At 44.4% G+C, this 13,630-nt stretch overlaps 1 protein-coding gene across 4 annotated transcripts in view; it reads left to right on the top strand.

The window, feature by feature from the left end:
• Positions 1-241: 241 nt before the first annotated feature.
• Positions 242-13,630, top strand: part of UBE2E2 (ubiquitin conjugating enzyme E2 E2) — a 329,157-nt gene continuing 315,768 nt past the window's right edge. For 2 of the 4 annotated variants that reach the window (XM_045007069.1, XM_045007065.1), the window contains exons 1-2: positions 1,593-1,642; positions 9,224-9,412. In XM_045007069.1, the coding sequence (XP_044863004.1) occupies positions 1,605-1,642; positions 9,224-9,412 (227 nt within the window). In that variant the 5' untranslated portion in view covers positions 1,593-1,604. Of the gene's footprint in view, positions 352-1,592; positions 1,643-3,385; positions 3,519-9,223; positions 9,413-13,630 lie in introns of those variants that run through there. The other 2 variants (XM_045007068.1, XM_045007066.1) reach the window with 2 other exon arrangements.

Genomic DNA, 13,630 nt, shown 5'->3' with positions numbered 1-13,630 from the left:
GTGAGAACTGAAAATGAAATGCATATCTCCATGGTTAGATTTACAAGATCCATCCTGGTATATAAGAAGAAAGGCAATGTCCAGGTGATTCCTGATACCACAAGACTGGCAGCCCAGGCAGTGGCCTTTTACTATGATAACTTATTGTCATTTGAAGGGGGTGTACATTACTTAAAAGGTTATTTATACCATCAGGCTCTGCTGATTGCTCCTTTACTAGCCCTGTAAGAATTTATCTAGGGCATATTGCTAATGGGCACTGCTCCTAGCTTATGTGAAGAGCTTCTCTCAATGGGTCCCTTAGTAGGAACAGAAAAACCACAACTGTTTATATACAATATAAGAGACAAGGTAGGTGAGATATAGGGTGACCATATGTCCTGTTTTGGCTGGGACAGTCAGTTTTTTAAGCCTGGTCCTGGCCGTCCCAACTTTTTTGGCAAAAGTGGGCATTTGTCCTGTTTGTGCTGCCAACTTGATCAGAAGGAAGGGTTCAGGCTAGGCCCACATGGTGTCACATTTTCCCTTTGGGAAATCTGGTCACCCTAGTGAGACAATATCTTTTATTAGAACAATTTTTGTTGGTGGAAGAGACAGAGGACAAGTTTTTGAGCTATACAGAGCTATTCTCAGGTCTGGGAAAGTTAATCAGAGTGTAAAGCTAAATATAAGGTGAAACAGATCTTTAAGCATAGGCGTTAACATGTTGCAAGGGACCATTCAAAATGACTGTAGTAAGAAGTAGCTTGTTCCGGTGCTTTTTTAAACACGGGTGAGAATTATATTTGAATTCCTTTCATTTCTAGGAGAAACTTTTAAATGAGAATGATTCGAACACGTAAACAGGTTATTTCAAAATAGTCAGCTTCTCAAAGGAGAGAAAGATTGTTTATTATACAGTAACATACAAAAATAATATTTAGGAAGAATGGGGACAGCATCCAGAGACATGTGCCAACAGCATTTCTAGTCTTTAGGTTTATCAGCAGTGGTTCCTGAGATCTATATTTGTGATCTCCACGTATTCTACATCCATCAATTCGGATAAGTACTGTAACATGATTTGCACCTAAAATGGAGATGAGCACTGAAATGTAAATGTGGAATAGTGTGAAGATTTAAAAAAAAACCTGTAGATACCAAAAAAGGGAAAATATGGTGATTCATCATTAAATATTTATCTATTGTTTGTGTTTTTTCCCTGTTAATTGAAAAGGGGTTTGTATTAATAAAAAGTTTTGTGAAATCTAGCTAAAAATTAATTACAGATGATGGGAAGATTAAAGAATTAACATCTATACAATGTTTTGAATATAAGTATTATCTTTTAAGATATAGCAATATTTCAATAACATAACCTATTCTTTTACAGGTTTGTCTAGTTTCAGGTTAATATCACAAGTAGTAATACATCTAAACTTGTCTCATTCACGTGTGCTCCTATTTTGGCCTCTCCCATTCCTAAATGTAATGTTTACCTGCATGTGGTAAGTGATATTAATTTACTTTAATACAGTTATCCCACAGCACCTATGGCCAACTGGGGTTCTTCAAGTTATCTTATGTTGCTAGTTGCCCCAGGTGGTTAATATCATCAAGCTCTGATGATGGACTGCAGAGCCCTGTGGTTGAAATCATTCAGGTAAATACAAATGCTTAGTATTATAAATTAACAAGTTTGGCATCTTTAAACCCTGGACAGGCCACTGTCCTTTCAGACCACTGTGCCATATCCCTCAATCCTTCCTGGGGTGGAGTTGTGTGGAACATTACTATTCCATTCTTGTCCCTCACTTCTGAAACACACCGCCAGTGTGAGGATGTAAGCATCCATCAGGGAGTCTTTTACTCTGGTCTTGCTCCCTGATTGGCATTTGGCTTCCCTCTCTGGCTATGTGTTTGAGGCAGAAACAGGAGTTGGACTGATAGAAAGAGGGGGTGGACTGGCACTCTAAAACTGTGCAGCACTCACTGGCAGGATCAGAGAGAGGTGAGGAGCAGAGGAGAGGATGAAAATCAGAGGGGACAAAGAAACAGAAAAAAGACCATTAATCCGCATTCCCATGTGCTCTTACTATGGTTATCCTTCTCTCTCTCCTGCATCCTCTGTCCTTTGGTGGAAGAGACAGAAGACAAGCTTTGTCCTCCTTTGTGTGCTACACTTCTGCTTCGTCTTGTTTTAATTTATACCCTGACTTCTTTGGGGTATTGCCTTTTATTATGTGTTTGCACAACAACCAGCTCTATGGGGCACTGATCCTGACTGGGGCCTCTGGAACTTATTACAATATATAATAATAAAAAGAAAAAAAGCAGAAGGGGAAATTCCACATCGCCCTCTGTTATGATGAAACTCTCCAGAGACCACCTGTCTGACCCAGAGCAGATCCTTGCGTCCTGTACCCCCCCCCACCTTGTATTTAAGCTGGGATGTACCCACCTTAGCCCTCTCAGCACCCAGCTTCCATCAGACATAGCCCCTCCTTTCATCTATCCAAGTGTCCAGTCCAGTGATGTCCATACATAACCTCCCTGCAACCACCTTCCGGAAATGTAACCCCCCATGCATCTACCTCCCCTACACATAACCCCCCCACACTCAACTGGGCACCCATCTCTCCCACACATAATGCCCCCCCACATACACACCCATCTCCCCGCCACCTAACCCCCCCGGGCACCCAGCTCCCCACCACCTAACCCCCCCAGGCACCCAATTCCCCCTTATCTACCCCCCTAGGCACCCAACTCCCTGCCACCTACCCCCCCAGGCACCCAACTCCCCATTTCCTACCCCCCAGGCACCCAGCTCGCCCCTACCTACCCTCCCCAGACACCCAGCTCCCCCCTTCCTACCCTCCCCAGGCACCCAGCTCCCCCCTTCCTACCCTCCCCAGACACCCAGCTCCCCCCTTCCTACCCCCCCAGGCACCCAGCTCCCCCCTTGCTACCCCCCCAGGCACCCAGCTCCCCCCTACCTACCCTCCCCAGGCACCCAGCTCCCCCCTTCCTACCCTCCCCAGACACCCAGCTCCCCCCTTCCTACCCCCCTCCCAGGCACCCAGCTCCCCCCTTCCTACCCACCCCAGGCACACACCTTCCCATCCCCCCCACTCCCGTGCTCCTCTCGCACCCGATTCAATTTTCTCATCCCAGCGCTCCCACCGGTGTTTCCCTTTAACGCGCGCTCCCGCCAGACCCCTCCACCCCCCGCGCCCGCTCGCTTGTCATTTTCTCCTCCCCCTCTGAGAACGTGCGCGCGAGCCCGCTCCTCCCCCGAACCGCCAGCTCCGGGCTCATTGGCTGTCGGGAGCGCGCGCGCGGCGGGGTTGGGTGCGCGCGGCGGCAGCTTCACTTCTCTTCGGGCAGCGGCGGCGGCGGCAGCGGCAGTAGTAGCCGAGGGGGCAGTGCGCAGCCCCCACCCCTCGCCTGGCCCGAGCCGGGCCGCCCGCCCGCCGTGCAGCGCAGCGCAGCGCCCGCAGCCAGAGCCGGCACCAGCCCTAGCCCTGCGCCTGCAGGTAACGCCCCCCGTCCCCCCCCGCTCCCCCCTCCCCATTCCTCTAACCCCCTCCCCCGGCACCACCTGCCCCCCACCACATCCTCCTGCCCCACTGCACCCCACCCAGGGCATCGCCCGTTCCCTCGCGCCCTCCTGCCCCCACACTCATCCCTTTTATCCCCAGCAATTCCTGCCCTCGCCACCTTACACCCCCCACAGCCAGCTGCCCCCACCACTGATTGTCCCCTCCACCACACCCCCCTGCTCCTCCCAGCCCCCTGCCCCGTTCCTCTACCCCGGCACTGCCTGTCCCTCAACCTCCTGCTCCCCCTGCCTAGTTCCCCTACCCCTTGGCAACACCCAACCTCTTCCTAGCCCATCCCTCTACCTCCCCATCCCCCACTTGTCCCCCTGCTCCCTTGGGCCCCCCACCCCATCCCCTTTCCATAGCCCTATCCATACCTATGCCCTTGCCACCTCCTCATCCCATCCCCCTGCCCTATCCATCCATCCATCTCCAGGTCCCCCCAGCCACAGCCCCACCAATCCCTACATCCTCCCTACCCTCTCTCCCCAGCATAGCCCCATCCATCTGTTCTCCCACCCTTACCACATTCCCTGACCTGTCCATCTGTCTGTCCCTGTGTCCCTCAGCCAACTTTGTCTATCCATCCCCATGTCCTCTGCCCCAGCTACATCCATCCCACAGCTCCCCAAACCCCTCATGTTCCCTCTCTCACTCCTACCATATCCACCTGCCCTGACACCCCACCACATCTCTCATTGCAATAGCCCCATCCATCCATCCATCCCCCTGCCACCCTCTCCCCCATCACATCCCCTGACTTAGCCCCATCAATTCCCCCTTTTCTACCCCCCCACCACATCCCTCCTGCCTCTGTTCCTCTCCCAGGGTCCTAGAAATGCCTTCTCTCTGTCTTTCTACAAGAACACCTGCATCTTCCAGCAATACCTCCTTCCCCTACAATACTCCCCCACACAGGCAAAGGCCACCTTCTTTTGCCCTTCTTATCATCCCTGTATCCTCACCAGTACTTCTGTATCTTTTGCTCTCCTCTCCATTACCGTTCTATCTCCTAGAAATACCCTTTCCTCTCCTTAGTACCCTGCTCTTAAACACCCCTTATCCTCTCTCTGCATTCATGCACAAACACATAGAGGGATCAAATAATTCCTTCCCCCATTATCCACTTATCTCCCAGTTATCACTGTTATAACCCCTTGCCCCCGAGGAGTGGGATGGGGAGCAACCCCTCCCCCTTCCAGAAATACATAAAGATGGGAATTGGTAAATACAAGCAAGGACTGGTTTCAGAGTAAGGAATTGTACCCTATGCAACAGCCCCCTCTCTAGCAGAGATGGATCTAAACCACCCCACTGCACGATGACAGGAGCAAAGTAATCCCTTAGCTCATTTTGCCCAACCTCCATCTCTTCCTCATATAACCCCTGTGCCTTCCTTACAAAGTCTTCTCCTTCCATCATCCACTGTCACCTATTTCTCACCCCAATCCTTTTCCTTCCATCCTCTCTCTTTCCACCTTCTCCCTACTGCTGTCCTCCTCCACACAAAGTATCTGGAAAGTGCAGGATAAATGTCATTTTGAAAAGTGCCTGTTTCAGTCTCCTGCTATCTTCTAGTACTGCATAATTATTGCACATTGTGTCTCTGACATGTGCCTCCCCCTCCCCCTCCAGGCAGCAGGAAAATAGGCGAGGTGGGTGTGTGTGTGTGTTTCAGTCTAGAGCTGCAGCAGCAGCTTTTTATTTCTTTCTGGGTTCCTCTCTCAACCATAGACACTGGCCTGGCTGGCTAGAAATCGGACTCCTCCTGTTTTCTCTCCTGAAATGTTTTGATCTTTTTGCCCTTTATGGTTTCTAATGAAGATCAAGTGAGGTGGCTGCTCCTGCTGCTTCTTTTCATGGACCCAGCAGAAAAGTTCAATTTATCTTTGCTTATAGGAATTAAGGCAGCTTTAGAAAGACCTCATCACTGGCTCAGCTGCCCTCAGGACCTATCTGCACATTGCCAGGATCTCTTTCCCTAGCTGCTGTTTGTTTGGATTTTTTTGGGGGAGGGGAAGCATGGGATAAATGGAAGAAGTAGGTTCTCTTGAACATGTTTGACTTTAAATTTATAGATGGGGTTTGATACCAAGGTCTCTGAAGAATCATGATGTGTTCAGGGAAATACTTTTAATCCCCCTTCTGTTCCCTCCATCCAGTTCTCATAACACAAGGGCAGCAGAGGGTTTCAATTTTGAATGTGGCATAATTTAGCAGTCCAGAGAATTGGACACAGTCTTTTGCTTTTCTCTTTGCACTGAGATGAGTCTTGGGGATATTTGGCTTCAAGAAATATTTTGTGTGTTTGTGTAATTGCACTGAAATGTTTTCCCACAATGTCATTCCCCCTGTTGATGTTTCCACTCTCTTGTTGTTCGTTGTTTTTCTTCTTTTGGCCACATATTTGAAGGTCTGACTTCACAGACCCTTTTAAATATCCTTTTATCGAGGTTAAATTTAAACTTTCGATGCTTAAATAAAATATAACTTGATTTTTATTTAAATAAAATAAAAGGGAGAGTATGGGAAATATTTGCCTCTGAGAGAGCAAAATAAGAAAATAGTCAGACATTAAATGACAGATATAAACATTTTTGTGTTGTAAAAGCTGGCATTATTTGTTACAGTAATTATACACTATGGGCTACTGTTTCTGCATATATCTGTTGGGTAGTAACCTGAACTCACGAAGTGAGTACAGCAGTTCTTGGATAATAGTAATATTTATAGCAGAATCATCCACAGCAGACCTTCTGTGGACATAAGCTTAATTAAAAAATGTTGCTGATTTTTTTTTTTTTTTTTGGCCAACAGTTAGAAAGTATACATATGTTGTATGGATAATCCTCTCATTCTAAAATTAAATGTTAATGGGAGATCAATATCCGAACTTGCAGGGCAAATAAAGAATATCTCAAATGTTTTAAGGAAATATTAGATTGTTTTACCTCTGTATAGAAACAGAAAATATATCTATACGTAGCTGCAAAGTCAGAATGTGCAATTAATAATTGTATGATGTGTAGCTGTAGCAATATTGGTCCCAGGATATTGGAGAGACAAGGTGGGTGAGGTAATTTTTTAACTTGTCTCTCACCAACAGAAGTTGGTCCAATGAAAGATATTACCTTGCCCACCTTGTCTCATTTAATAATTGTAACACAATCTTGAAGCTATCAGTATATACAGTAGCTTGTGTTTATTAACTTAAAGCTTTGTTTTTCTCCCTTAAGACTTGACAACTGGAATGTAGATACCTAAAGATTAACTTGTGTAAAATGTGAAATATGGAAAAGACAATGTTATGTCTCTGCTGTAGGAAAAAATTAAGAAATAAAAGAATTGTTTACTCTTAACTATAGAAGTAAATAATGCATCATTTTCCATTCTTAAATGCAACACTAAGTCTGTATAATATAACCATTTTATAATCAAAACAAAAAAAGAGCTGATACTGATTAAGGTTAATCTATTCTAGCTTCCATCATCATCAACTGGTGTTCTCTCTAAGAATTCTGAATCCCACCCCTCCAAACCTTAACTGCTTTGATAAACAGTCAGTCATATAAATTAAGCAGAGGGACTTAATTCAAATGAAAGTCATTAGGATTTATTCACATGACTAATGCAGTATCGGGCCCTCATTGGAGACCATTATTTAAGCAACGTGTATACTATTTTTGATACATTTAAGATTTTTGGTAATGCTTCTAACTGCAGAACATTCTGCTTTTCAGTATGCAACTAAACAATTTTTGGTCCTTTGTTTACTTTACTTTTTTTTTTCCTTCTTCTTCCAATGCCACCTCAGTGACACTGAAGTTTTTTCTTCTTTCCACTGCCCTCTTTCCATATATGTGGTGGCAGTACTGTCTGGATATAAGATTTGCATCCTAATGTTCAGTTACAAACTGTTAAACTTTTAGTGGGTTATATGAGCAAACTATCACAAATTTTACATCATATTTTTTAGAGCAGGGGTTCTCAAACTTCACTGCAGTGCAGCCCCCTTCTGACAACAAATTACTACACAACCTGCGGAGGGGTGACCGAAGCCTGAGCCTGCCTGAGCTCCACTGTCCTGTGTGGCAGAGGCAAAGTCTGAGGGCTTCAGACATAGGCGGGGGGAAGGGGCCTGTAACCTGAGCCCCACCACTCAGGGCTAAAGCCCTCAGGCTTTGGCCCCAGACAGTGGGGCTTGGGCTTTGGCCCTAGCAAGTCTAATGCCAACTCTCGTGACCCCTTTAAAATGGGGTTGTGACCCACTTTGGGGTCCTGACCCACAGTTTGAGAACTGCTGTTTTAGAGTCAGTCTGGAATCCTGATTTAGGCTCTTGAGAGAAAATTGCAGCATATTATAATTGAGATGTACAGTTTTCTGTAACTGGTGTTCTGCGTATGGTTTCTGTATATGGCTAAAAGGATAAACGAGACAAAGTTCACAGACTAAAACAATATTGAACATAAACCTCATTGTGCACTGTAGATCAGATTCTGATGTTAATTACATCTGTACAATTCCACTGAGTTCATGTAGGTTGCACAGATGTAACTGAGCAAAAGTTGGCCCTATGTGTTGTTAAAGTTGTTCTTTTAATAAAATATCACAAAGAGAACATAGTGATGTCACTGAGGTAAAGGGCCTTCTAGTGTTGCTTCAGATTTCTTATAGATTCAGTTAGCAATCAATGCCACCGCATCTGGCAATCTTAGATCTAACCCCCAAGAAAAAGCCTTAATTTACAACAGAGAAGTCATAATATTAACTACAACCATTTTAATTTAAACAGTCTATAGTTGAAGAAATGCAGTGATTAAAGTGAAGGAAGAAAAGAAGACTATAGCTAAATATTACAAGTGTGAGAACTAGACATAAAAAATATATTGAGATAAAGTTAGTTTTCTCGGTGACTAGTGTTCATTGACAGTTTTATAGTCTGATCTCCTCTGCTCACAAACAGGCTTCAGCAGTGCAGATTTCCTTACGTTTCCCCACTAATGTGCTTACTCCCTGGTGTGGGAGTATCATCTCTAGCTACAAAACGTTAGGCTTAAAAGGACATAGAAACGTAACTTTCTCCATCAAGTGTGCCAACCAAAATGTGAATTCTATAAAGTGGAAACCCATCCACTGGGAGTTGGAGTTAGCCCAGACTTTTTATGTGTGGGCTAATGAATGGTCTTAAAATAGTAACGACTTCCAGTTACTAACAAAAGGGACCTGATTTGAACCAGTGTCCTAGAGGTGAAAGACTCTTCATCCCATCACCAATCCTTTGAGCTATCCACTCCATTAACACTGGATTGTCTTACTCATTCTGTTTTATTTTCCACTTACCCAGAATAAATGTTATCTCCCTTTAGATATTTTTCATATATGTAAAAGGGTTTTTCATATTTTGTTGTATACTTTTTAGTTGGTGTAAAATGACTATCTTTTGAGTTATTGTATAGACATTTATGGCTAGATTCTTCAATACTGCAGACTAAAATAGTGCAATATAAAGAGTACTGTATTAAGTAAGTGATTTTTTTCACCCTGTTTTATCTCTATTTAAAAAAAAAAAAAGAAAAGTCAGTAACAATACTATCAGACATTTTAAGAAAAGACTCCTTACTCGCCTTTCTTTTTTTAGCCCAGAGTCTAAAATGTCCACTGAAGGGCAAAGAGTTGATGATAGCCCAAGCACTAGTGGAGGCAGCTCTGATGGAGATCAACGTGAGGGTGTTCAGCAAGAGCAAGAAAGGGAGCAGGTTCAACCCAAGAAGAAGGAGGGCAAGATCTCTAGCAAAACAGCTGCTAAACTGTCAACTAGTGCTAAAAGGTACCCTGCTCTTTGTAGCCCTTTTTTTGGTAAAGATGGGCATCAGCCTAATTCATTGTTTTATTACAATATAATTGAATCTGTACGTTAGTTCTTTGATTGGGGTCGCAAAATGACCTGTATGCTGCTGCTTCATTTTTATTTATTTATTTTGACAGACTGGTTTGTTTTCACCTGGGTTTAATATTAGCTTGCATGATAGAAACTGACACTGTTTTATTCTTAGTGTAACTCGGGCAGTTTTTTGTATTTTTATGAAGTGTGTGTGTATAAGAAAGAGAGAGAGAAACTTGTCAGTGGAACTTAGTTAATTAACCATAAACATTTCAGACAACTCAGTAATTCAGTGTGCTAGGAGACTACTGTAATACCTGTCACTACAAAGTACTGCATTTTCTTGTCCCACATGGTCAAGTCAGAACAAATGTGTTTTTGTTTCATTATATTAAACCATGGTATGTCTTAATTCTGTTTTTGATTTTTTTTTTTCCCCCTTCCCGAGAGGAATGGTAGAATTGGAGAATAGCTATTTAAGTGACCTCACGCTGTCACATCAGTCACTGGTTCATTGGCATGCCTGGACTGTGCAGAGGAAGCTCTGTCGCATCAGCATTACTTTAGGCAGCAATGTTCAAAACCTGTTAAAGGGAACCCAAATACAGTGCAAATTTAAGAGTTTATATAGAACCCAAATTTGCAGTCCTAACTCGTGCAGAACTCTGAGCCTGATTCTTCACTAATTTACACCAGTCTAAATTAGGAGTTACTGTTGTAAAACTAGTATAAAGGAGAGGAGAATCAGGCCCCCTTTGCATTCATTTGGAGTTTCCTGTAAATATGGTATGTGACACCAGGCTGCAAATACTAGTGTGTGTACATTTTAATTCATACATTTTACCTTACCTTGGCTTGATAGCATATGATTTATTTGTACCAGCCTCACAGATCTAAACCTCCCTTCATATCCCCTCCTGTATCTTAATGAGTCACTCTCCATCCTGCCAGTGATGCCAGTATTGATCACTCATTTTGTCCATTTTTCTGTGCATCTTCATGCTTTCATTTTATTCAAGGATAATCTTCCTTTATGTAGCCTGTGGAGCCAATGCCCTCTTCCCTCCCCTGCCTTTCAAATCTTTCCTCAAGGTCCACTTCTACCATGATGCTTACAGAAAATTATCTAGCCATTATCAGTTGGCAGAGGATCAGTGGGGATACTAATATCTAACTTTTAATATTTTATAGCTAAAGGGAGGAGAATGATTGTTAATAACTTAGAACTAGCAAATTGTGCAAATACCTGGTCTTTGTAGTTGCTGCTACTTCTAACCTTGCCCATGCTCACAAATCATCTCCTATAGTTGCATATACTTGTTGTCTTGTAGCCTTTTTAGAACAGAGCCTGCATGGTCCTGTGTTTGTACAGTGTCTAGAACAATGATACCATGATTCTGACTGGGGCCTGTGGACACTACGGTATTAAAAAATTAATGATGATGTCAGAAGTTGGGCTATTATACTTAGTTTTGTGTCTTCAAAGCTTAGAGCTCTTATTAACATGCATTTAGCAATGATAAAATTACTTAAACCTTTTAAAATTTAATCATATCTGCTTGTGGTTTCTGCTGAAACTAATTATTCCAATTGCAGACAGATACATTTGCCAATCAGATTGTAAAACTGCTGTTTTACATGTATAGTCCTATCAAAAAAAATTATGAATGTGAAAGTTGAAATGTGTTTTCCAAGAACTATGCTTCTTAAAAGTGTTTGGATATGTTTAAATATATTTATAGTTTAATATTTCTGTAAAGTAGTAAGAGACTTATTTAGATGTTAGTCTTATCAACATTGGTAACTGCATAGTCACTTCAGTTAAAGTTGTTTCTACTTTCTTATCCAAACCCCATTTTCAATGGCTTGTAACTCCACTTACGAATTACTTAGGCTGAAAATTTAATATACAAGTTCTTAGCTTGATGAGGTGGCTGTTTTGAACATATGTGAAAATCCGTTGGAATGTTTTAAGAATATGGAGAAGAAAGTAAACTTCTAAAGTGTCCTGTTGCCTTTTTATTTACCACTTGCAAGGAGTAGCTTGGCGGGGGGGAATGGAAATTTGAAAGGTACTTGGTTGGTTGGTGGGTGACAATTGATTGCTTGGGCTTTGGTTCGTTGTGTTTTGTCTGGATGTAATAAATCAATATGTGATATTAAGACAAACACCTTACAGCAGTGGTTTTCAAACTTTTTTTCTGGGGACCCACTTGAAGAAAATTGGTGGTGCCTGTGACCCAATGAAGCTGGGTATGAGGGGTTTGGGTTGTGGGAGAGGCTCAGGGCTGGGGCAGAGGGTTGGGATGCGGCGGTGAGGGCTGCAGGGTGGGGCCAGGAATGAGGGGTTCAGGGTGTGGGAGGAGGCTCTGGGCTGGGGCAGGGGCGCAGGGTGCAGGTGTTATACCAATAGAATAAAAACCAGCAGGATCTTATTAAGAGGGATAAGGCAGAGAATGCCACATTTCTTGTAAATATAATAATAAAGCAAAAGATAAAAGCAAACGTCATTGTTTAACTACTTATTCCTATCACTACTTATTCCTTACACACACACACACGTATGTATATTTCATTCACACAGTCATTCATTCAAGTTCTGTATAGGTGTTCTAGTTACCAGCCTAGAAGTTGCTCATGCCAAGTTACTGGCCCGGTATCTTGGTCATGAGGATGGAGCCGAGTCTGTGTCAGATGCACCTGATGCTCCTGGAGGTTGGCAGCAGAACCAGAGACTCAAAGTCCTCAGTCTTTGGAGTTCATTCTTGTAGAAATTAATTCCTATGTTAGTCTATGGGAGCTGTTTCATCCTGCTGTTGCTGACTCAATCAGCAGATGGCACATTCCTGGTGGCTCCACACTGTTCTCATCCTTCCAGGTGTTGGGGTGGATCCCAGTTTACCCTCCGGGGGTTGTCTGGTGGTCCACTTGACACATTCTTTGGCCGATGGATACTCCCTTTCTAGGCTGGCACCTCCCTAACCATTGATGTATATCAAGCATTCGTCAACATACATTCCATATCTTAACCATATTTTAATTTACTGTCTCCACTACTTTTGGGGTGTGTGTTAATTCCTATGAGACTACTGGCCCTGTAATCACAGAGGGTGGGGGTCTGTTTGTTTACATTGTATCAATTACAGCTTAAGGCTAGCATAGTGTTTACTTCAAGAACAAAGTCAATTAATTTGTAAGTTTTACATAGTAATATTGTATCTTTCACGGGACAGATACAATCAATGGTTCCTGCAGACAGGAGCTTACAAGTTTTAACAGAAGAACTAAAAGATTTTTGTACCTGGTGAAACTGGGAGGTCACCGTCACTTGGGGGAATCACTGTTAGTACCTTCTTTAATATCCCTACACAGGAAGTGGGGAAGGGATAGCTCAGTAGTTTGAGCATTGGCCTGCTAAACCTAGGGTTGTGAGTTCAATCCTTGAGGGGACCATTTAGGGAACTGGGGTAAAAATCTGCCTGGGGATTGGTCCTGCTTTGAGCAGGAGGTTGGACTAGATGATCTTCTTAGGTCTCTTCCAAGCCTGATAGTCTATGATTCTAAGGGGTCAGGGCTCTGGGCCTGGGGTGCAGGCTCTGAGGTGGGGCTGGGGATGAGGGGTTTGGGGTGCAGGAGGCTTAGGGTTGGGGGGGCTTAGGGCTGGGGCAGGGGGTCAAGGCTCTGGGCTGGAGGTGCAGGCTCTGGGATGAGGCCAGGTCTGAGGGGTTTGGTGTGCAAGAAGGGGTTCTGGGTTTGGGGGGTTCAGGGCTGTGGCAGGGGATTGGAGCGCTGGGTTGGGTCATGAACTTACCTCTGGTGACTCCTGGTCAGTGGTGCAGCGGCAGGCTTCCCACCTGTCCTCACACCACGGACTGCACTGCACCCTGGAAGCGGCCAGCAGCAGGTCCGGCTCGTAGGCGGAGGCATGCAAGCGGCTCCGCGCGGCTCTCACCTGCAGGCATTGTCCCCCCCAGCTCTCATTGGCCGGTTCCAGGCCAATGGGAGTGCAGAGCCGGTGCTCAGGGCAGGGGCAACAACCAGAGCCCCGTGGCCCCCCTGCCTAGAGGCCAGACCCGCCACTGCCCGCTTCCGGGGCGCAGCTCAGTGTTGGAACAAGTAGGCACTAGCCTGCCTTAGCTGGGCAGCACCACCAATGGGACTTTT

The sequence above is a fragment of the Mauremys mutica genome, chromosome 2, assembly GCF_020497125.1.
Source record: "Mauremys mutica isolate MM-2020 ecotype Southern chromosome 2, ASM2049712v1, whole genome shotgun sequence".
NCBI classification, from domain to species: Eukaryota; Metazoa; Chordata; order Testudines; family Geoemydidae; genus Mauremys; species Mauremys mutica.
Note: the sequence above shows the minus strand (reverse complement) of the source record. Positions and strands in the feature narration are given on the sequence as shown.